The sequence below is a fragment of the Epinephelus moara genome, chromosome 18, assembly GCF_006386435.1.
Source record: "Epinephelus moara isolate mb chromosome 18, YSFRI_EMoa_1.0, whole genome shotgun sequence".
Lineage (NCBI taxonomy): Eukaryota > Metazoa > Chordata > Actinopteri > Perciformes > Serranidae > Epinephelus > Epinephelus moara.
The window spans coordinates 18,427,918-18,452,603 of record NC_065523.1 but is presented as its reverse complement, the minus strand read 5'-3'; the positions used below and the strand labels follow the sequence as shown (position 1 = coordinate 18,452,603).

The following is a 24,686-nucleotide window of genomic DNA, read 5'->3' as shown; positions in this document are numbered from 1 at the left end:
ACGTGTGGCGACGAAAGTTGCACTTGAACACACTGCATAGACAACAGCCAACTAGCACACATGTTCTACACCTGAGTTAGAGGAGATAACTCTCTTCAGGCAGCAGGCAGAGTTAGCCTGTATTTGTTGTTTGTAAAGGGAAATGGAAAAACCGACAGAATGGATTCAGGATGCTAGTTAGCCAGTTAGCATATTGACAGCACAACCAGATGTTCAAAAAAAAGACCAAAGAATATTTATCATGTCCTAATAAACAATGACAAACAGTTAGGAACCGGCTAAAAACATAATCTTTTCTCATATACTAAGTTTGATTCAAGACTTTAGCCATTTGTTTGCTTTTCTAACTTCAGTTTCTCTTCTCGTGCGCTGAGCTGAACTGCCAATCAGAATGATTTCACTCACTAAGTGTCTTAGACCAGCTCCGCCAGTGATTCAACTTGCTGGATAGGGTTAAAAACATCAAATTAGTGCCAACAGTGCATTACACGCTGCAAAAACTGTGACAAAGGTGACAAGATGCTCACCAATGGCCCACATTGACCAATGGCTGACTGTCAGCTTGGTGTGTCAGGGGCCTTAACAATCAAAATATCTGATATCTGGAGACACACTGTAAAAATCTTTGACTCTAATATGTCAACACAATGAAACAAGAACTTTGGCTCTGTTGGGCTTCGTCCACAATAGATATTTCAAAATAGATGTGCATAACTGGAACCTTTATACATAACATAATACAACAAAAATAATTGTCTTAATATAAGTAATCACCTGGGGAAGCTTCATGTTGAAATCTATTTGTTAGAAATTCACCTGCAGTGTTAAGAGTAAACACTGACAATTGTCAAAGCCACTTTCTGTTAATACTCTTGCTTTGTTTAGTTTGATTGTTGATATTTTAAAACATCATGTCTTTACATTTTAGGAGTACCACTGGGTCCAAGAGGACCACAGGCCACGAGCCCCAACTGCGAAACAACGTGCAGCCGTCTCACCCTTTTATCCAGGATCCCACCATGCCACCAAACCCAGCTCCCAGCCCCCTCATCCAACTGGAGGAGGTGCGCCGGCGGCTTGAGGAGGAGAAGATAAAGTCTGGAACTGTACAACCCAAGCAAAGGTTGGTGGATATGGACTATGACCAGTTATCTGTCCAGTGAAACAGTGCAGTTTTTTACAGAATCTATTAAACTCAACCACAGGGGAAGAAGTTGGATCTATCGTTTTGCTTTAGTCAAAATGAAACAGTTACTGTTTCTAACTGCCGGGGTTGTTCGGTCCCTCAGGTATGTGATGGAGGTGATCCAGAGGGGTCGCACCGCAGTCAGACCTGCACTGTTCCCTTCGCTCAGCGTGGTGCCCGCCGTCTCTGACAGCGAGCTCTCCCAGCCCGAGTATGTCCATCTTGTACTACCAGTAACTTTTCCAACCATCTCCTTATTCCCCATAATTCACAGCAACCCACCCTCTCATCACTGGTAGTTTAGTCACCCAGTACTGTGTGTTTTTGAGCTACTAAAAAACACATTTAGAAATCAGTAATGAGCACTTCCTTTTCCCATCTTCCCTCCTCTGTGTGCTGTGTCATTACGTAGCGTCCCACACTCTATCATTGAGTTTGTTTTATTGTAGTTTCTTGTCTTGTTTGTCCTTTTGGTTGCAAGTATTGGAAGCCAGTGAGAAAAGTCAGAAATAACTAGAATCAGACTTGATGGTAGAAAACATATTAGATCCCTTGCTGGTTTTTTCCCATGGAGTCCAGACAGAGGCACGCAGAGGAAGGAGAGTGCATGATTTCTGTGTTCTTGCAGAGGCAGACGTTTTGGGGAGAGGGTCAGCTTTTTCATGTTTTATCAGATACAGGTTTGTTTGATGTTTGAGTGCCCTCTCAGATGGGTTCTTAACTGACGGAGGGGGGGAGCTGTGTAAGAGGCGGATGAAAGGCGGATTATGTGGCACTGCCAGTGGATGAAGCCTCTGGTCAGACCTGTGAGGACTTGGATTCAGGACTTAGTGTGTGCCTGGATCACGACTGACTGGGTCTTTCAATACTAATAGTGTTCAACCTTGAAAATGTCTGAAAGATAAATTGGGGTACTTTGGAGTGCCTTCCTGTTTTCCCTGCTTTCCAAGACACATTTTGGATGTAGGCCTTCGTTTGACTGTACAGAGCAACCAGTCATCTCTTTTTCCTGTGTCTGAAAGTTAGCTCAAATATAGCTAAATCAGGATAACTTTATGAATGTAGTAACAATTAACAATTGGGAAAAATACACTCATATCTGAAACCTATAGCAACTTGATCACTATCAGACCAGCCTGTTATTTAACTTATGTTACAGAGAATTCAATTATTTTCCAGTGACAAAGATAGACAGTTATGTATGTGGTCAAGTTTTGTGATCACAAAGGTTAACATTATCTCATTGCGCATCACGGCACACCCAAAGGCTGCTGGGAACATCATAATTTCGTGGCCTCTCCCACTCAGAGGAAGTCATAAAAGCGAGAGGACACCCATTTACTTAAACTGCTGGCTGGCTGACTTATTATTACCCTTCATCAACAGACATCTCAAAGGTTCAGTTAACCCAAAATATACTTTATTTTCAGTACTGCAGATATTTCTGGGTTCTTTTTTATATATTTATTGATAAAAGACACTGTCAACACTTTTTATGTGGATCTATTGTCCCCCTAAAGTAGACAGTAACAAACGTTGTCTACTGCAATATTGGTGACATTTTTTTAAGTTTGTGTTGCAGCTCCACTTAAGTTCATTTGTGTCCTCTCCACCTGTACATCCTGTTGTTTCCACGTTCACCATGTTTATTTTTGTTTTCTAGCCAAATGAGTTATCCTTAAAAAGCCTCAGTGTTGTTTTCCCCAGAACTGATTATTGAAAGACACTTTTTGTTCTCATCAGCCCACATTGTATTTCTCTCCAGTCCCTTGCTGTAATTACACATAATGATTAGAAAGTTTGACCTTTAGGAATGTTTTCCAAAGTGCAGCACTGAACTGTCACTTGAGACTTCCGCTTGTTAATGTCAAGACTTTTTTTATCACTTTTAAAAACACAATTTACAAGCTAGATTCCTGTTACAGGTGAAATTTATTCAACATAACTCTGAGAAGTGCGGACTTTACTAATGGAAAAGTTTCAAATGTTCTAAATGGCTTTCTGTCCTCTCCATTTGCAGACACAAAGCCACTAAAAAGCAGCCATGTGAAAACATTACGGTGGCGTACTACTTCTGTGAGGAGCTGATACCGTACAGGACGTCTGTCAAAGGGAGAGTCGTCACACTGGGCCAGTTTAAAGAACTGCTGACAAAGAAAGGGAATTACAGGTGAGATTTATGGTGCGGTTTGTTGTCAGTGGACATTACAACATCACAACAAAATATCTGAGTTTATTCTTTAATAAACAAGAAGCAGGATTGGATTAAGAATGTATTGTTTTATAGGCTCTATAACACAGCTTGTCTTTAGATTCAAAATTATATGCTATTTGGAGTCTTTAAAACATTATTAGAGCTATAGTAGATAAGGGGATTTATGGGAGTGAATATTAGGTCTAAGTACATCGAAATTAATGAAATGATATTATCAGGTAGCTTAAAATCCTTAAAATCATACTCAAGTGTTGATGGGTCCATGGTTCAAGCTATGTCTGTTAACACTGACTAACTGTAGGGGTTTTATGATTAAATAGATTTTCATTCAAGTTATTTCAAATGAGGAGATAGCTGTAACACATTTGTGATTGCCTTTCAGTAGATGTAATGAATTATAGAATTTCTATCTGAAAAACAGTCCTGCATCAAATTTTAAGGGCATGGTGAATTATAGCATGATGAACCAATTGAAAATTCTATACTCATTTTACCAAATAAATCTCAAATCTTTACCTTGATCGTCTTTACCTTGGAGTATAAACCAGAGGTCATCACTGGTCCGAAATGACAAACCCTAATGGACCTGGGGAATTCATTCCGAGACCCAATTAGACCTGATAGTTTTCTAAAATATATATATATATACCCAGGCGGGTGCATGTCCAAAAGTAGAGGGAACAGAGACTGAGGTCGATGCTCTGGACTTTGCACAGCAGGTAATTGTTTCTAAAAATCCTATTCTTCTGCTAAAAATGATTGTCATGTTGAATAATGTTCTTAACCATATTGCTGTTTATAATGTCAAATGTGGTGGTATATTATGTTCACATCAGTACTGTTCTCTCCACAATTTCATTGTTCAGTTGACTTTTCGGAAACCTTGAACACTGAAGTGTAATTTCTTCAGATTTCAGAATCAGAATCAGAATCAGAAATACTTTATTGATCCCCGAGGGGAAATTATTTATGTTACAGGTGCTCCTTGCAAGAGAGGAAAGATACGTGAAAATATAAGAAATTTAAACAGTAGTATTAACAAATATATAGTTAAATAAACAGGAATTATTAACAAACATAAACGTAAATAAATATATATATATATATACATATATATATTGTAAACAACTGGCGTGTTAAACAACAGAGACGAATGAAACATGTGGCGACGCCCTACCTTTGAAGCAGTCGTAAAGTCTGAATATGTCTCCATTCCTCAATTATTTATATTCCGTTGCTCCGTAAGGGTCCACGGATCCAAAGGATTAAAGGGGTTTTTCTTTCATAGAATGAATCCAAGTTGGGAATATTGTGGGGCGCACTATCGATGTTTCTTCCACTCCGCCTTCAGCCCATCATGTTTTTTTTTTTTTTTTTAAATAATCTGATCCTAAGTTAGCCTAGTCATGCCTAATCATCATCAGATTCCACCAACCTGGAGTTACACCATATTACAAGTAAAAGTCCTGCAATCAAAACCTTACTTCTGTGACCCATCAGATTCCGTGACCCAGCCCCTAACCCTGAACCCTAGCTACTGAAACTCTCAAAACTCTGTCTGGTGTCGGATCACAGAATCTGACAAATTACAGATTTAGGGGATCAAGATCCGACCCGGACTTGATTGATCACAATAAACATGGACCCAAACCTCCATGGGTCCCAGGATGGGTCCTAGGGGATCCTCTGGTATACAGTTCCACTGCTGGGTACAATGTTAGTAAAGGTCACAGATTCCAACCTGGAGAAGTTAACTTTGTTCCTCTCCTTTTTTTAGGTATTATTTCAAGAAGGTAAGCGACGAGTTTGACTGTGGGGTGGTGTTTGAAGAGATACGAGAAGATGACGCTATCTTGCCCATCTTTGAGGAGAAGATTATCGGGAAAGTTGAGAAAATTGATTGAATGTCACGTTGAAGAGGAAGGAGTCAGAAAGGCAGCGCGTGATGGAGTGAGGAGCAATCGGATGGTGAAGAGGAAGTGTTCTAGGACTGAGACTGGAGAAGAAAGTGATACAGTACAAGTGGATCTAGAGCTGAGGGGTAAAGCAGTGGTCATGGCGGACGACTTGTGACGTTTGAGGCTTGGTAGCACCACTGCAGTGACATTGGACTAGAAAAAAAAAGACCTCATTCGCTTCTTTGGAGTGTAATGTAGCATTGTAAAGTTTACTAGATAAATGAAGAACAAAAGTGCTACTAAAGCTACATATTTTTGATATGATGTATCAGAGGGTGTCCTTTCTAAAGTAACTACACTTGTAATTTTTATATGTATTGGTACCAGATGTGTACAGTTTGTGTTAAAAGATAACAAAATTTTATATCTATTTAAGTATTTAAGATGCTCATTTTCAATTCTATTGAAACAGGAGTGTCGCCCCTGTTGAAGACGATCAAAATCCTTTTTAGGGCTGATTTTTCTTTTTTGTTTTTTCTTATTAATTTCAAGAGCCCTCTGGACTCTTAATGTTTCTGCTCTTAGTGCTTTTAATATTTCACTTACAAGTACTTTATTTTGTGGCATTCAGTCAGGCTGCACTTTCATTGTATTATAAACCACTGACTTTGTCCCAGTGTAGGCTGCAACATGAATTCGTAAAGCACCAAACGTGGTGGCCAGAAAAATGGAAACCCCTGTGCAGTCTACGGTAATCCAGTACAACAGCCCAGATTGTACTTTTAAGAAAAGTATAATGATTTTTGACACTGTAGGAGAGGATTTATGGTCATTTTTTGGGCTCAAACTTCATGGTGGTGGAAACAGTTTGAAGTAGAATACAATTCAGTACATCATCACAAACTCAGCCTTAAACATGCTCTAATTTGCAATAGCTGTGACCAGTAGTTAGGCAGCTGTCCTTTGGCTCATGACAATCTTTCCTTAAGTTTGTGAATCTCAAAGAAAGTAATGCACTATTTATGATAGGCCCCTCCCACTGCACGCCTTCTTTTAGCCAATTGGTGTGAACACCAGCCACACTCTCACTGGTGTTACCAACTTGGCGACTTTCCCGCCAGATTTAGCAAACACCGGAGTGTAAGGGCCATGGCTGTCATCATCCAGATGTTTTTTTGAGGATTTTTCTATTGAATCTAATTTAGCGAAGTTTTAATGCTTCAGTTATCCCATATGCAAATCACTGCCTGATGACATCACCAATATGCAAATACGCATATGATGCATCTGGTGACCTTTAGCAACTTTTGGAGCTAGTGGCAGACACTTTAATTTGAAAAAGACTTGAACACACTTGACCTCCCTGCCAAATTTTAGCCTCTTAAGGTAAAAACTGTGCCTGCAAAGGGTGGGTAAATGTTTGATTACTGAACAACCGACTAGCAGAGCGAGTTCTAGAGCTGCTGGTCAGGCAAAAAATGACCATAGCGTGAAGTCCATTCTTTACTCACACTCTCTCAAACATAAACTAAAGATCACACATGATATTCATTGTAGGGCTGCTTTACTGGGTTGCTTTACTGCATATTATACAGGTTGTTTTATCTTTCTGGTTATCTTGTATACACTGGATGTGAATGTAGCCACTGGCTGTGTTCATGTACAGTGTTTTATTACAGTGATTTTACCCAAGCCAGTTGAACTTTTAAGAAAATTGACTTAAAGAATAAAACAGTAGATGCAATAATGTTTAGAAAATAGGTGTGATTGGAAAGTGCAAGGTGAACATCTATGCAAGTTGGGTCCCCTAATCTAAAAACAGCTTTGAGCATTTAAATTTATTAACTAAATACAAAAGTTGTTCAAAACAGTTAAGAACAATCAGTCTATTAATAAAAGCCTGTTGTTTTTTTTGTTGTTTTTTAATTTAGGTGTTTAGATGATATTTGGCTGATATTTCAGTTGGGTCGCAGCCAATAATCTTCTCTAAAGGTTTTCCAATTCTGGTGATTAATCCTGATTGCGGGTGAGTAATTTGACCTTTTTTGTTTGTTTTTTTTAAATCGTCAGTGCCAATGAAAATTTGCAAAACACTTAGTCTTGCCAGTTTTCTTCAACATTTCCAGTTAACACTGAATGACGCAGTTTTGGGTTCAGTTTCTAAAGTCAAGTTCTGCCTTCAGCTTTGAAGGTTAATGTTGTTTATGAAGCAGACGCTTTCCCACATGTGGACCTGCACACTCAAGGTCACGCTCGCAGTGCGGAGAGGCTCCTTGAAGCGGTTCAACAGAGATCATATCACAGCATTTTGAATGAGAAGGCCAGTGAATGTCATCAGAATACTATCAAACATGTATATGTTTGTGCAATGAAGATCACATAAAGGCATATTTAAACATACTGCAAGTGCTACTATTAAGAGGAGGGCTAACAGACACTGAAACGTTTATGTTTACATCTTTTTTTTTTCCCCCTGACTTCGAGGTCCGTACATGTTAGTTTCTCTGATCCCCCCCAAGACTTATTGTCTTACTTTTAATCAATGCTTAGTTGATCGATCACTTAAGAAGGGGCCTTCTCTAGCTTGTCACAGCGACATCTTGTGCCTGGCAGGAATGAATTTAGTGCACATGATCTACTTTTGATAGATCACGTTACACCAAAGAGAAAATTAAAAAGGTAGATGGTTGGTAATGTAGGCACGCTCTTAAATTACCCTTTCACATTGATACTGTATTACCCTTCATTTTGTGGCAGCACTTTTTATTCGGTGTCCTTGTTATTAATTTGTTTATATATAAACACTGAAGCTCAGAATGTTCTTCGCAATGGACGTGGTGTTCTCTGATTGCAGTTTCTAATGCATGTTGTTAAGAACATCAGCTCTGAAAGCATCATGTGAAACACTTGCAGAACATTTAGACCTTATTATTATTGCACACTGAAAAAAAATATGTATCAGCCAGTTTTGTTGTCTCCTCTATTTGCCAGTGTGGATGAAACTTTTGCACTGGAATAGCACAAACTGAAATCAAACTAAGAATCATGTTGGGGAAGCAACATGACATTCAAGGCCAATGTGATTTTTTTTTTTTCATTGTGCTGGAGTCCATAGTGAGGAACGTACTCTAATAAATGCCTTTATTTGTTATGGAATAGGCAGAAGGATAAGTTGACCATGAGGCCAGAGTGCTGTATCATATCTGTTGTTGCATAGAGAATATCTCATTTTTTTGAGATGCTGCCTTTTTTTTTTAGATTTCTAACTTAAATCAGTTTATATATTCATATATATATTCACTGCATTTGCCTCCAGTGTCTGTTAAATTATACATGTTTGAGCGCTTGATCAAGTGAAATACTGTAAGTATTAGCTTGATTTTCATTGTTTATTTCTTTTGAAATATACAGTAGAGTATCAAATCTGTCCTGATTCTTGAAACCCCCAAAAGTAAGTTTCCCTTATTTAAGATCAATGAAATGTATATAATAAACATCAGAGTGCCTTTATTGCTATGCTAATGATGTCTGCTGTGTGACTTTCAGACAGATGTGGGGAGACAGAAATACCAGGGATTTGCTATATATATATTTGTTTGTTTTTTGTCTGTTTAGACTTTTTTTTCTTGTTTATTGTTTGTCACTATTCCACCTTTTCTATGTAAATATGTACAACTTAAATTTGTCATCAACCAGCAGCCCAGTCCGCACATTCAGAACCCTGGACCTGTTTCTGTTCACTAACTAGCATGGTTACCGTTTAAAGGTACCTGGACAATAAATACATGCAATAAACCAGCGCTTGAGTTCAGAGTGTAATTAACCGAAAATTCATCACTTGCTACGAGTAAACATGGATAATGTGTCGGCAGATGATTTGCCTTTGGTATCTGGTAAGATTTATTTGTGTGGATCAGAATTTAAAGGTTCCCCCAGAGTGCCAAGCTTTTGTTTGGTATTTATTTTTAACTTCTCTAAGGTATTTGGGAATATAGGACCTGATAAGTATAAAAAACTAAGCGTTGTGTTTGAACAGTAAGTATTTTTTGGGGAAAAAAGATGTCCTCATATGGGAATGATGGGTTTATTTTTAAAAGCCACAAGTGTGCAATACATTATAAAACTTTATTTCAGTGCCTGAACATTGTTGAGCAAAAACAAAATCACAAACAATGCAACTAATTCTTTGTAACTCTGGGTTAGGGGTCACTGTTAAAGGAATACTCTGACGATTTGGGAGTTATGCCCTTTCTCTATCATTTTCATATTGAGACAACATGATCGATATCTTTTTTGTGTCTGTATGTCCAGTGGCTGGGTCTCAGCGGTTAGCATTGCGGCTTAGCTTAGCGAATACAATTGAAGTCTATAGGGGGTCAGTAGCCTATTCGGAAAAGTGAACAAATAAACGTTACAGAAACCCTGAAGCTGTTATGTCTACATGTGCATTTAAAATAAACGTGTTTAAACATTAATTCAAAAAACGAGAGTCCTTTTTAGTCGTTTTAGAAGAAGTTTGATACACGGAACTATAGTGTGTTTACGCCCTGCGCGGAGGGATACACCGGTGAGCAACAGCTGCAGCTGGCTCTGGGACAGGTAAGCTAGGTCACTCGGTAAAAGCTAACAAAAAAAAACGACACGGATTATCATAAAGCGATATTACTCACTCAACTGAAAGCTGTCCATCAGCTCCTGCAGGCCTGGGGCGTTTTTTTCAGTTTATCTTAGGAACATGAAAAAAAGTTTCAATCACACCAGGATTAGTGATTGCTGCAAAGTTTTCATTCCTTGTGATGCACTCTCTGCGGCGGTTTTCCTGATGATGATGATATATCTCTAGCCTCCCAACGATGGTAGCACCGAATCCCATTCTGTGCAGCAAAATGATTCCACCTCTGTAGGTACAGGTTGGCAAGCCCCGCAGCTACACCACCAATCCTCCCCTGACCTCCGTCTCCCCTCAGCCCCTTGCTGTTCCGCTGCCTCGGAGGATTCAGCCTCTCTTCTCGCCCGCTCAGCATCCAACACCTGGAGTTCCTCATCTGTATACTCCGGCTCAAACAGGTATGGCTCTGGATCTGTGTCCGCTACAAGAAACTCTTCAAAATCGCACTCAAAGTCGTCCATTGCAGCTACTATACCTTCCCTTCATTGTGGAATATTAGGCAGGTAGAAAGATGTCTGGCAACAGGAGATACAGTAAATAATGTCTTTGCAGTGTCTGAAAATATGCAAAAAAAACTCCCATTATGGCTAAATGCAGCCAGCAGCCAATTAGTTTAGCTTAGCCTAGCATAAAGACTATAACATGGGAAAACGGGTAACCAGGGGCCCGTTTTTCGAAAGAAGAATTAAGCAATCCAGGATAAGTGGAAAAGCGAGGCTGGAAAGTCTCATAAATCCATCCTGGCTTAATTGGTTGTTCGAATGCCAAGTCAGGCTGAGGAGGAGCGGCTATGTCAAGCCAGGTGTAACTTATTCAGGGAAGTGCGTGTCCACGGCTTTCTTAATAGACCGCATGGGTCGATTACAATTTCACTGATGCACCAATGGAGAAGGCATGCGCAGCTTGCTTCTCGCTTAGTGAGCAGCGTGTCATTATGGAGACTTAAGAGGAGGTTAAACACATAATAACTAAAAAAGGAAAGACAGCAGCAATTATTAAGTAGAGAGAATAGAATAGAAATTTATTGTCATTGCTCCAGAAGAAAACAATGAAAAACAGTTTGGCAACTCCAGAATTACAGCAGCAAACATCATATATACATTAATTCATAAATAAAATAACAATAAAAAGAGATTAAAAGTGCAACTCGTGCAGACAGTTCAGTGCAATTCAGTTCAGTGCACGTGTGGTTGACAATTGCGGACCGACTGAATGCGTAAGTAATCTAAAAATATACACTTGTTGCGCAAATGAATCTGTCATGATTACAATAAAGTTCCTTTCACAAAGTTGTACACTTGTCTAATATTATGAATGAATGACTAGCTAACGTTGGCTGGCCAGCCAGTCATAGGGATAGCTACTAGCATACTCTAATTACCAAGATAGCTAATGTTACCTTACCTTACAAAGCAAAGTTAGCAACCTGCAACTAAATAAATAAACTAAAACTAAATGTAATGTTAAGGGTTTATATCTTATAGCTTTTATAATGTTACTCCATTGGCCAGTAAACATAATGCGGGTAACTTACGTACCGTAACACACTGTTTTCGAGCGACGCAGCAGGCATGAAGCATGGATGTAAACAACATAGACATACTATGATGAATTTGTAAGAATTGATGCGCAAAAAGACAAAGCGTCAAAAAACTAGAGGTTGGACTTGATGTCTGTACCACAGAGGAGACTGAACAATAAATTGTTATAGTCAGTTTTTAGGCAAAGCTGTCATCTTGTGATGGCTCCTGCTTCAAAAATGTGAGAACCTGCTGCTCCTCCTGGTCTCACTTTACGGTAAACTTTTTGGACTGTTAGTCATAAAAAAAAAACAAGACGTTTACTGATGTAATCTTGTGCTGGAGGGTATTGGACATATTTTGATGGATGGATGGAGACAGTTGGTGATGTATTTTCTGTCTGTTGACTAATCCATTAATAGCCTTATTGTAGCAGCTCCAACTTAAAGATCAGGCAGTTAATAAAGGAAAAAATCCCAGGTTAACAATCCACCTTGTTGCATAAAATCTGCTCAAGACCCTGAACAACCCTGTCCCAGAATGTTTGTATTTTTATACATGTGATTGGCACTCTCCTGCTCACACTGTCTGACATTTTTAATCTCATTCTCAATACAAAATGCATTTTGTTTGCCTTGCAGTGTGATATCCAGACTAAAGGAAGGTAGTAAACGTAGTGCTTTCCAGGGGCTGAATCCCAATCAGCACAAACCCTCTGAGTCTCTTGCGGTCAGCTTGCTCGCTCTATGTCATAACTTTCAAGCGTTTTACATTGAAACATTGCTGCTTTGATTCCCTCAAAGACCTGTAGCTAAATGACCTCCTAAAACCTTGCATGGAAAATTGACTCCTGTTCCCACATGCTGCAGACATGGAAATCCTGCTGGAACATTTACGGGTTAAGGTGCATGTGGGGTTTTGGGGCTTTTGACTGAACTTCACCACTGACGTTACCTCCATCAGGGGGACTGTGGGCAAGGAAAATGAGAAATGGCAATATGCCTTCTGCTGTGACAATTGTTGTATGAATTAACCTGCATTACTAAGATTCATTTAATAGAGTATATCTGGAATATGGCTTGAAAGTGGGCACCAGTGAAATGAACTCCAACATACCGGTATAGTACTTCAGATTGGTTATCACTTCCACAAGTACTGTGGTGTATTTATATTATTATATTGGCTGGAAACAAAGAAGAAGCAGATGTATATTTATCACTGTGGTCGGTGACAGAGATTTATTTTGGACTCTGGGGTGTCTTTCTCTGTCTCTCTGTTTCTCTCTCCGTGTTACAGGTTCGTAACACGTCTGCTGTTTAGTTTATTTGCGCATCAACAGGTAACCTTTAGCTCAACAGCTAAGTACTACAACAAGTAGTTGTACCACTCTTAGTACCACTGTCAGTACTGCCAGTCGTTTATCACTCTGTTCTATTAATGTGTGCTTATTCCTCCTTTTTCTATAAATGATTACCTTTTTTTGATGAATGGGATGTTTCCCGGTAACCACAGTAACAGTGAAGTGGCGGTGGGAAATGCCACTGTTTGTTTGTTTTTTATTTTTTTATCCTTTTTGTTTTTATTTTCTTTGTTTTTTTTTTGTTTTTTTTTACTCAAAACGTGTTTGTGTGAATACTTTTAATTTGAATCTGAAATTAATAAAATATCATCTTTCTTAAATGTCACCAGAGTTTTTGGTGGATGTTGGCAAATAATATAACATAAATTCCTTTCTTTTTTTTAAGAAGAAAAAATGCAGTGTCTTGTTTTGTGTGATAAGTTACAACCTCATCTACATTTCAATGATTCCTCACCAATAGACAGATACACAGAATAATGTAGTAGTGTTTCCCCTTGCATATTCAGAAGTCATGACACAGATTTGTGATTTTTTTTTTTTTTTTTTTTTTTTTTTTTCCAATTTAAATTTTGATTCAATTCTGTTCAATCCAATTCAATCCAATTCACTTGTATTCAGTTCAATTCTGTTCAATCCAATTCAATCCAATTCACTTGTATTCAACTGGATTCGATTTGCCTCAGTGGGCTTTACAATATAAGACATCTCTCTGTCCTTTGACCCTCACATCGGATGAGGAAAACTCCCAAAAAAATCCCCTTTAACAGGGAGAGAAATGGAAGAAACCTCAGGAAGAGCAACTGAGGAGGGATCCCTCTTCCAGGACGGACAGACGTGCAATAGATGTCCTATGTACTGTACCGGTCAAAAGTTTGGACACACTTTTTCATTCAAGTTAATGGGAAAGTGTGTCCAAACCTTCGAGTGGTACGGTAGATGTCCTACAGGACAAAATACCTACAGGGAGAGGGAGAGGGAGAGAGAGAGAAATACACAGCAATTAGAATAATTACAGTAACAAGTTAACAATAATAATAGATATATGAACAGTAATACAAATAATAATAATAATAATAGTGGTAGTATATGATAGTATATACACTCATCGGCCAAAACATTAAAACCACTGACAGGTGAAGTGAATTACTTTTATGTGGTTTAATGTTTTGGCAGATCAGTGTATTTTACATGTATATATTATCATATAATATTATCTGTATGTGACATTAATAATAATCATATGTGTATTATAATAGCATCAGTATGACTAATAATATTAGCAGTAGTAACTACACAACTCCTGACAGCTGACATCAGTTTCACACAGATGTGTCAATAGTGTGTATGCATGTGAAAACACACCTTCATAAGGTATTCTTAAGACTCAACATCCACGGCAGGTGAAGGTCGCCTTGGTCCAGTCCCAGAGTCGCTGGAAGCGGTTCTCGCCTTGGTCCAGTCCCAGAGTCGCTGGAAGCGGTTCTTCTTCTTCCTCTTTTGCTTCTTCTGGGGCACTACGATGATGGAAATCAAAAGGACATTAATGACTCAGCTGTCCTTGGTAGAATCAACAACAATGTGAAAGACCCGAACACGTCAGACACAAGTGGAGGTTAGCATTTCCTACCGGATGTGGTGTCGCTGGATTCTGTGTCCTCCTGTGGCATGTCAGAGCTCTCAGTTGAACTATTTTCAAATAGTTCCTCCAGAAAATCCAATGGGCTACACAAACACACAAACACAGAGTTAATATTTTATCACTAATCTGCTCTACTGATGGCCTAACTCCATATCTTCTGAATGACATGTCCAGAGAAAATTCTCTTACCAAGCTCCTTCGCTCTGCCTGCTGTCCTCCACCAACACCAGGCGGCATTCAGGTGGTGCAGGCTGCACCAAGATAACACCTGGAGGTACACTTTGTGCTGAATCAGATTCATGACACTCACTGTCAGAACCCCACCTGTTGAATTAAGGCACATGGAGTTAAACAAACAGCTGACTGAGAACGTATCCAACATTTAATGTTTAAAAAATAGACATGTCTGAAATGAGGAGAAGAGTCTTACCAGTTTTTACACTCCAACGATGTGCTGACGGAGGGCGTTTGTGGAGGCTGAGCCAAGGCTTCATGTATGCTGCTGAATGAAGATGGGCAGCAGTTATTTAAAAGGCACAATTAAATTGAAATAAAGAACTCACAAAAGACAATAAATGCAATTAATAGTATTAATCTGTGTTGGATTTTGATAATGATCATAACTAGTTTAAAAAGCAACAACGTGTGTGTGTGTGTGTGTGTGTGTGTGTGTGTGTGTGTGTGTGTGTGGTTTCTGTAGATATTAAGCTACTAAGCCAAACATGTTAACTCTACGGGCTCCTGTTAGAGCAGATAAACACTGTCTGACCCATTCTTTACACTTTTGCTTTTGTGTTTTGGGTTTTGGAAAGGCAAAAAAAACATAAATGCTTTCTTGTTTTAGCTGCATCACCTTCCAAACTCATTGCTTGTATACTACTCTGGTCCTTTTTATGCCTCTTCTGCCATCTACAAAGTCTTGTTAGGAATTCCATAGCTCCTCTGTAGTTAGATATCTTACACAGAACTTGTTAATTTCTTATAACCTTCATTTCTGATATTTACAATTATCAATAATATGTGTAATTAAAAGAAATCCAGAGCTAAACTATTTCAAGATTTCAAGTGAAATTCTGACAAAACACAACCAAATCGCAGAAATCTTAAATTTTAATTTCAACTCGTCCTCATTTAATTTGAGATATCTGAAACAAATTCAAAAAGTGTTAGAGTGTCATTACATAATTTCTCCAGCCTATTTCTAGGTTCATTTGTACCTGTCACAATCTGAGTAAGAAGAATCTCAAATCTGAATTAAAACGTAATGAGATACATTTCAAATAAATGTTTTGACTACACAATAAATAGACTGTGGATCGTGTGAATCCTGTCAGTCTGGTGATAAATCAGTTTGCCATGTGGGCTACACACAGTTAGTATTCTCTTCCCTAATCTGCTCTACTGATGGCCTAACTCCATATCTGATAAATGACATGTCCAGAGAAAATTCTCTTACCAAGCTCCTTCGCTCTGCCTGCTGCCCTCCACCAACACCAGGCGGCATTCAGGTGGTGCAGGCTGCACCAAGATAACACCTGGAGATACACTTTGTGCTGAATCAGATTCATGACACTCACTGTCAGAACCCAACCTGTTGAATTAAGGCACATGGAGTTAAACAAACAGCTGACTGAGAACGTATCCAACATTTAATGTTTAAAAAATAGACATGTCTGAAATGAGGAGAAGAGTCTTACCCGTTTTTACGCTCCAACGATGTGCTGACGGAGGGCATTTGTGGAGGTTGAGCCGAGGCTTCATGTATGCTGCTGAATGAAGATCGGCAGCAGTTATTTAAAAGGCACAATTAAATTGAAATAAAGAACTCACAAAAGACAATAAATGCAATTAATAGTATTAATCTGTGTTGGATTTCGTGCAAACGCAGACACTTACTCAGAGCTAGGTTGAAGGGTGCCTCTCGTGATGAATGGATGGGCGAGGACTTGACTGGGGGTAATCCTCTCGCTTGAATCCATGCGAAGCATTGCCTTCAGCAGATCTGTGTATTCTATCCTCTCACCCGGCTCCATCATGTCCCCTAACTCTATTTGCAACTAATGTGGGAAACAAAAGCAAATCCAGTAAACTTTATGATTCATGAAAAGAGAATCAATTAAAGTCCATCTTCAGCAGCTACAGCACAATCCAAGTAACCTCCTACCGTGTCCAGACTGTCCAGGTTGCTGATTCTGGAGTACCATTTGTGGGCAACAGTCCAATGATACCCAAACTCCTTAAATGTCTAAAAGAAGAATAAGAATATGTCAGGAACTTCTTCATCACATTATCTGATCGAGTTGTGAAAAATGTTAGAAAGTATCATCTTAACTACATAAGACAGTGTTGTGGATGAAATGACTCTAATCTTGTCGTACCTTCATTCTCCATCTGCCGTTACATCTTTGCGCAAAGTATCTGTTTAAGTGCATCCCAGCTTCAAGAAGATGGTGCGGGGGATAACCCAGGAGATCCAATATTTGTCTCAGCTGGAAACAAAACACAGCATCACATCAATATATGCAACAGGATGCTTCTAATCTCTTCATGGCTGTCCAACTGTCAAAGTAGTATTTGTAATAAACTCTGTATGTTGTACAGCATCTCTCAAAGTACAAATTACATCTGACACAAATGCAGCCAAAACATTAACAGCACACCAAATGCTGCTTCATGCAATACAGGGTTACCTAAAAGTTTATGATTGGTTAGATCTTATGTCCACACCTACTCTGTGATTAACTGTTTTCCAGGAAGTGTCAATTTCACGGTGTTTTTTAAAAATACCCTGTGAAGCTTCCGCTGGGTATCAAACCCTTATATATTTTGGTGCTGAAACGTCTGTAGCACTTAGAATCAAAATTTTTTTAGACTGTGTCTCATTTAGGAAGTTTGCGTTTATATTTCCTTAAAGTTATAGTTGGTAATCCTGTTCAGAAACACTTCTTATTATACTGGGTGAAATGGTCCTTCCATCCTGAGAGTAGTCAATACATAATGTGCTCAGAAAAAAGAATGAAAAAAATCCGACCTCTGTGGCAGCTGCAGACCTGTAAAAACTCTGACCAATCCCTGCCATTCGGTGCGAATGGAAAGAACCAATCAGATGCCTTCATGTCTCGTCCTGCCCGAGTCCCCCTCCGTCCCTCCCTCCTCCCTGCGTGCACTCATCACTTGTCACCGTTGCAGAAAATATTCAGTACACTCCTCAGCAGAAATACTGAGTTAGCAGGAGTTTGCTGAACAATGGCAGAGAAAATGCAGCCAAAAGTACCACTTCCAGCGTTACTTGTAACGGCTCGGCCCGCTAAACAGGCTGAGAAAAGAAAGTCGGAGGCAGAAAAGGCTGCGACGAAAAAGGCTTTGGATAAAGCAAGAGGACAAACCAGACATCAACAGCAGTCCAGCTTTTGAATGGTGGAGACAACTGAGGGATCTGAAGGGCCTGAAAAGTGATGCAGAGGTTGCTGTCTTTCTGTTGGACAGGTAATTATTTGTTTGCTTAGGAGGGATTTGTTATTTTACTCAGCTCTCCTCTGCTCTGCTGACTCCTGCTGCAGTGCAGGATGCGCGTTCAAGTTTGTGGGGCCGTGGCTTTGGACGGAGCACTGACGGGAGGGGGAGGAGGGGGTGGAGCTGAGAGGAGGTGCCGCTTTCAAATCTTGCTAGCTCTCCAACATTACCAACTATAGCTTTAAGTAGGGTATCACAAAAATCATTTTGGTACCAGATGTGAGGTGGTGTATCTGCACTAGTGTTAAACATTTCTAATGAAACCAAGTCCTCCCTGCACATTGGAGCATTGTTTTTTAAGTGGGTCTTTTTTTTTGTTTGTACCATCCATCCATCCATCCATCCATCCATCCATCCAAGGTCGGGTCGCAGGGGCAGCAGGCCGAGCAAAGCACCCCAGACGTCCCTCTCCCCAGCAACACTTTGCAGCTCCTCCTGGGGGACCCCAAAGCGTTCCCAGGCCAGATGAGATATGTAATCCCTCCAGTGTGCTCTGGGTCTACCTCGGGGCCTCCTATCAGTGGGATGTGCCCGAAACACCTCCAGTAAAACGAAAACTGGACCAGTAAAGCGAAAGCTTCGCCTTCTAGCTCACCTCCCTCTTCATCACGACGGACTGGCTCAGTGCCTGCCTCACTGCAGAAGCCGATCCATCTCATGCTCCATTCTACCCTCACTTGTGAACAAGACCCCGAGATACTTGAACTCTCTCACTTGGGGCAGTAACTCTCCCCCAACCCAGAAGGGTTCCGGCAGAGGACTATAGCCTCAGATTTGGCGGTGCTGACCCTCATCCCAACTGCTTTACACTCGGCTGCAAACCGCCCCAGTGCATGCTGGAGATCATGGTGTCACGCCAACAGAACTACATCATCTGCAAAAAGCAGAGATGCAATTCTGAGGTCCCAAACCAGACCCCTTCCTTCCCCCTGAATCACAAACAGGATCAGTGACAAGGGACAACCCTGGTGGAGGCCAACACCCACTGAAAACGCCTAGTATGCGGACACAGCACTCACTTTGGTAGTGATATGCTCCTGATATCAAGCTCCCAGGAAGTGTGTCGGGCTCTGAAGCTAATTTTACGTTGTGGCCAAAAGTGAAGTTACAACGACAGGGTCTGTCACATGATGCCAGACTTTTCCCCATAGACTTACATTGGAAATGAGACGTCTGTAAATCAAATTAAAAAAAATTTGAGCATCACAACCCCTGCAAAATGACTTGTTTCACTATCAGGATTTCATCCACTCCGTCAAATAACATCAGCTGAGAAGCAGACTTCAGGCTAAATCAGAAGTTAGCCGCTCAGCCACCATTAGTCAGTGCGCTTGCTCTATGGGCCCCCTATGTGGAAGATCTGGGTAATGTCATACCACGTAAATCAAGCTATTTTTGGCTTCATGCACCACTGAGTGACTTTCATGGGAATGAACAGGGCCCCACCTCCAAGGCTGTATCCTTATGTCTTTGTACATCCATGCCTGAGATAATCCCTACACCTTCAGGCCATTCCACTAATCTACAGTCGATTGTTGAAACGTGCCCAGAAAGGTAACACATATCCAGCAAAAGGCAGAGTATACTACTACTAGCTAATAATCATGGATGTAAACAATGCAGGATTCTAAATATTTAAACAGACAGCTTTGTAAATGTTTTCTGAAGCAGTAAATTAACTGAAACAAATATGAATTAAAACTGTGTTTAGCTCCAAGAAAACTTCACAGGGTATCTTTAAGATCTAGAGCCAATCATTCTTTAGATCACAAAGTGATGAGTGAAGCGGTACTAGATCTTTTAGAAGGACAGAAACAAGAAAGCAGTTAGTGACTTACTACATCATAGTCAACATGTCCAGGGAAGAGGGAATAACCAAGCACAAGTCTTGCCATCACAACTCCCAGAGACCACATGTCGATGGACTCTGAAAATGGCAGTCCCAAAAATATTTCTGGAGCCCTGAATATGAAACAAATATGGACACAGAATTAGGCACATTGTCATATTTGTGCAGATGGCAGAAATTTCCTACAAACTAGTAGAATTGTGATTCGTGTAGCTCACCTGTAGTTCACTGCTTGGCAAACTCGTCCCTGCTTTGCCAATCTGGATGGAAGAGCCCTCCCAAAGTTACTAAGCTTCACCCTGAGGGGCTGCGCGTAACCATCCACCAGCATGATGTTTTCCAACTTTATATCTGAGTGGATCACTTTGATGTTCTCCAGGGCGTTTAATGCTGTGGCCAGCTGTGAGTGCAAAGATCAACGATGACAGTCAGACAATTGAGCAACACCGACAGCTCTTTGACTTTAGCGTTGTGTCTGATAATACTGTAACCTTACCTGTTGGACCACACTCCTGACTTCATGTGCATTCAGTCTGGCGTTGGTGCTGATGTAGTCTCGTAGAGTCACATCCAGTGACTCATAGACCAGAGCAGTGCGGTTGTCCGATAATGTGACAGGTTCAATGAACCTGACAATGTTACACTTGTCCAGGTTTTTCTTCTTGAAAAAAGTCACGAGAGGCAACTGGAGACAAAAAAATACATGATAGTTTTGTGCTTAGTTGTTTTGTGCATGTCACAGCTGACATGTTTACATGCACTAAAGGCAGGAAACCATTTTTGATATTTAGTTAAAACCCATATAACCATGCCAATGATTAAAGGGACCTACTTCAGTGTCCACGCTGCATGGGAATGGGATCCTCAGATCAACAGTCTCTTCGGTGTCCTTTTTTATGCATCGGACCGAAAAACCAAAGCTTCCTTCTTCCATACGTTTCAGTTGTTTGTAGCCTACGGGGATCGATGAAAACTGTCCCATCATGAACAGTTATCTTACAGAGAGAAAGAAGAACAGGTCGTTAACTCATGTTAAACAGCTCAGTGTTTTTTTTACTTGAAAATAACTTGGTGTCATATTTGCTGAAACTATCACTATATCCTGAAAGAAGTACAGATAATCTGTGGAAAAAAATAATACAACCCTCCGCTACCTACTGCCCCTAGTGGCGTTCGCTAGAATCTGACTCTGGCAACCAGTAACAGCCAATCAGCGTTGAGGAGTCTCCAGCGCAGCTGTCAGTTATGTCAGTTGTCTGTGAATTGAGGTCCAACTGTCAAACTAGGTAGTGCTGATAAAATGCCTGAATATGCCTGAAGATTCTGTAACTGTACTGCCCATTTCTCACCTCAAATGTTTTTAAAAACATATTTTAGGGTGCTTTCAGACCTAGAGACCTTGCTTTGGTCCGAATCAGGGACTTATTTTATTACAAAGTTGCATAATTGCCTAGAGTTGGTTCGTGTTCTCACAGCAGCATTTACAAGCAGACCAGATGAAATGCCTGTGTGAGAAAGCTGCTTTTGTTTGGACAGAATTTCAATGCGGGAAAATTCCAGGAAGTAAACAAAACATTGAAGAAGAGTTAACATGCAAGGTAAATGTGACACTTTCTAATGTCACAATGGAGGGACAACCATGGGGGTTGACTTTAGCGCTGCTCATCGTGGACTATATTGCTGTCATTGTTCATTTTAGTCAAACCATACAGTTTGAAAACGAGGCGCAGCTCCAACTAGAAAACAATGTTTTGATGCATTGGATGTGCTGAATGTGCATATTAAGGCAGTACAGGAGGAGGTGCACATTAATAATCCTCCAGGACTGTAACATGCTCATGTTTACCCCAAACAATGTGTCATGTGACTGCAGTTGGTTCGGATCAAGGTTGGACCACGTTCTCACCACAAACTGCACCAGAGCTCGTTTGTAACCAGACTGACACCGGCTCTTCAAGAAGGTCTGTGATCACACCTGCCCAAACGAACCCAACTTAAGAGGCAAAGAAACTCAAGTTCGATTAAACTGAAACAAACAGGGTAGGTGTGAAAGCAGCCTTAGTGTACTGTTAAGCTGTTAAAGGGGAAAGTTTGCTCTGACTGGTGAGCAGTGCTTGGTAATCCTTTTAACTGTATCCAACATGGTGGCCAGGTCACAAACGCCCTCGTTTCACAGATAAACACTAAACTAAAATATGTTTCTGAAAACATTTGAGGAGAGCATTAGGCAATGCAGTAACAGAATCTTGATTCATATTTGATAAGTGCTGCCTTGTTTGACAGTTTGACCGTAGTTCATGGAGCGACTGACATGACTGACGGCTGTGTTACAGACTCCTCGGCTCAGACTGGTTGTGTTCGTTCACACGCGGTAAGGCCATTAGAAGTGCTACAAGGCAATAGAGTAGGCAGAGGAGAATGATTTTTTTTCACAGATAATCTGTCTCATTTATTGCTGCGTGAATACACAAGAAACCATCGTCTCATGAACATTCATGTAAACACATCTTCGTATTGTACATCGCAACTCTGAAGTTCTCACACTTGTCTACACAGTGTTAGGATTAACTAGCTATATCTAACTAATTAGGGACATTTTTCTGCTTCATTGCCCAATATAAAACATTTGTTCAAAAACTAATCAACTGTAATAAATTACTTTACAGTGATGAAGTAATTAAAACAGCCATAATACTTATTACATTTCAACAGGTTAACCAGTGGTCTGTAGTCAACAACAGAGACTTACCTGTGTCACCTAATATCCGTTGAACAACAACAGAGACTTACCTGTGTCACCTAATATCCGTTGAATTGACGACTTGCTTCGATCCTGTTGAGGTGCAAATCGACTTCTCTGTCGACTTGTACTCATAGACTGACGAGATCAGATCAGATCTGACTCCTATTTACAAACTCTGTGAATCTAGAACTTAGAATCTAGAACTTAGAATTTAGAATTCAGATGGTCACATGCATTCCACTCAACATGGTTCCAAATATGCTAATGAGTTACTATGAGATACTGAAGGTTTCCATTTTGTGTCTCTGTGCGGCCATTTTTTTGTCTCTTTATAGTCATTTTCAGTCTTGTTATAGTTATTTTGAGTTTCTTTATAGTCATTTTGTGTGTGTTTGTGATCGTTTTGTGTCTCTGTAGTCATTTTGTGTCTTTTTGTAGTGATTTTGAATTTCTTTGTACTCATTTTGTGTGTCTTTGTAGTCATTATGTGTGTTTGTATTCATTTGTGTCTCCTTGTGGTCATTTGTGTCTCTTTGTGGTCATTTTGTGTCTCTTTGTGGCCACTGTGTGTGTTTACATGTGTGTCTCTGTGGTCATTTTGTGTCTCGTTATAGTCACTGTGTCTCTTTGTGGTCACTGTGTGTGTTTGTATACATGTATGTCTCTTTGTGGTCATTTTGTGTCTCTTTATAGTCACTGTGTGTGTTTGTGTACATGTGTCTGTTTGTGGTCATTTTGTGTGTCTTTATAGTCACTGTGTCTCTTTATAGCCACTGTGTGTGTTTGTATACATGTGTCTCTTTGTAGTCATTTTGTGTTTCTTTGTGGCCATTTTCTGTTTTCTGTGTCTTTGTGGTCATTTTGTCTCCTTAGGCAAGTGGTAGCACTCCCTTTGCCTCCTAGTTATGGGTCAAATAGCAACTGGGCAGAGTGGTAGTAGGCCTACTGTAGGCTACATAGTGTTAGCACAGTAACTGAGTAATAAGAGTTTTTTTATTAAGCTACTAGATAGGCTGGTCTATCATACCAAAATGTAAACTAGAGACATAGAGGAAGTCAAAAATACCAAAATTGTTTGGTCCCTTTAAGTGATACCAAAATCTGCCTTGGCCCCTGGACTATATGAGGATGCAGGGTCTCTGGAGGATATGTGTTTTGAGCATAACTGTAGTGTTACGTCACAGACTGAAGAGGGCACTCTTTGTTAACTGGTAATATCTTATATACTGTGTTCATCTGACATAGATTCTTTCACTAAAACTGGATAAGCATATCGGATGATAAACGGAGAATGAACTGTGGATCAATGTGTATGCTGAATTTGCTGAATTTATAAATAGAACTGAACAGCCTTTTCATCAAAACAGCTTACAGTACGATGAACGCCTTATACTCAGGGAGAGCTGTTTAAGTCAACAGGATGTTTAGAGCAAATAAGGCTGCTGTTGCCATGCTGCGCCAGTTGTGCTCCTTCGTATTCATGCCAGTGGAGCTCTCAGCACACAGGCTCATATTGGACTGATGACTGATTAACCCACACAGACCAGAGAATAAAAACGACCTCTCAGGGTGATATCAGCATTATGTTAAGTCAACGCTTTAAAGCACCTTGTGGGGTTAAATCAAAGAAATAACCATGAATTAGTCTTTAAAGCTAAATTAAAATCCTTGCAATTCGTAGCATCAAATGGGTAGCAGACACTTCTGTAAAGGTGCACTGCAGGTGTTGTGATAGAGTTTTCACACTCTCAAAAACAGTGTATGACTTGATCCTGCTACACTGTTGTTTCCTGTTACTGTTGATGAGATCTCTCTGCAACATGCTGACCTGCCTGTACCCTTCATTTCACTCTCCTCTTTCTTCCTGAGTCATAGGGGTATGAGTTTGTGCAGCTCAGTGGCCAGAATAAAATGTTGGTAATGTACCCTTCTGCAAATTATCAATGTTGTGAGGTAGTGATATAGTTCTGATTATATGTATATGAGCTCACTTGGGGTGGTGGATGGCATTTGACCTGGGCAAAAGGCTGCCAAATTGCAGACTATTGTTTAAAACCAGCAAACAACAAAACCGGATGTTTTTTTATTTTTTTA

General features: G+C 40.1%; 2 protein-coding genes across 6 annotated transcripts in view; one reads left to right on the top strand and one right to left on the bottom strand.

The window, feature by feature from the left end:
- Positions 1-9,094, top strand: part of axin1 (axin 1) — a 42,072-nt gene extending 32,978 nt beyond the window's left edge. For 4 of the 5 annotated variants that reach the window (XM_050070043.1, XM_050070044.1, XM_050070045.1 and 1 more), the window contains 4 exons: positions 929-1,123; positions 1,290-1,397; positions 3,207-3,356; positions 5,179-9,094. In XM_050070043.1, the coding sequence (XP_049926000.1) occupies positions 929-1,123; positions 1,290-1,397; positions 3,207-3,356; positions 5,179-5,305 (580 nt within the window). In that variant the 3' untranslated portion in view covers positions 5,306-9,094. The remainder of the gene's footprint in view (positions 1-928; positions 1,124-1,289; positions 1,398-3,206; positions 3,357-5,178) is intronic. The other variant, XM_050070046.1, reaches the window with a different exon arrangement.
- Positions 1-24,686, bottom strand: part of galr2b (galanin receptor 2b) — a 383,467-nt gene that overhangs the window by 335,016 nt on the left and 23,765 nt on the right. The window lies entirely within an intron of this gene.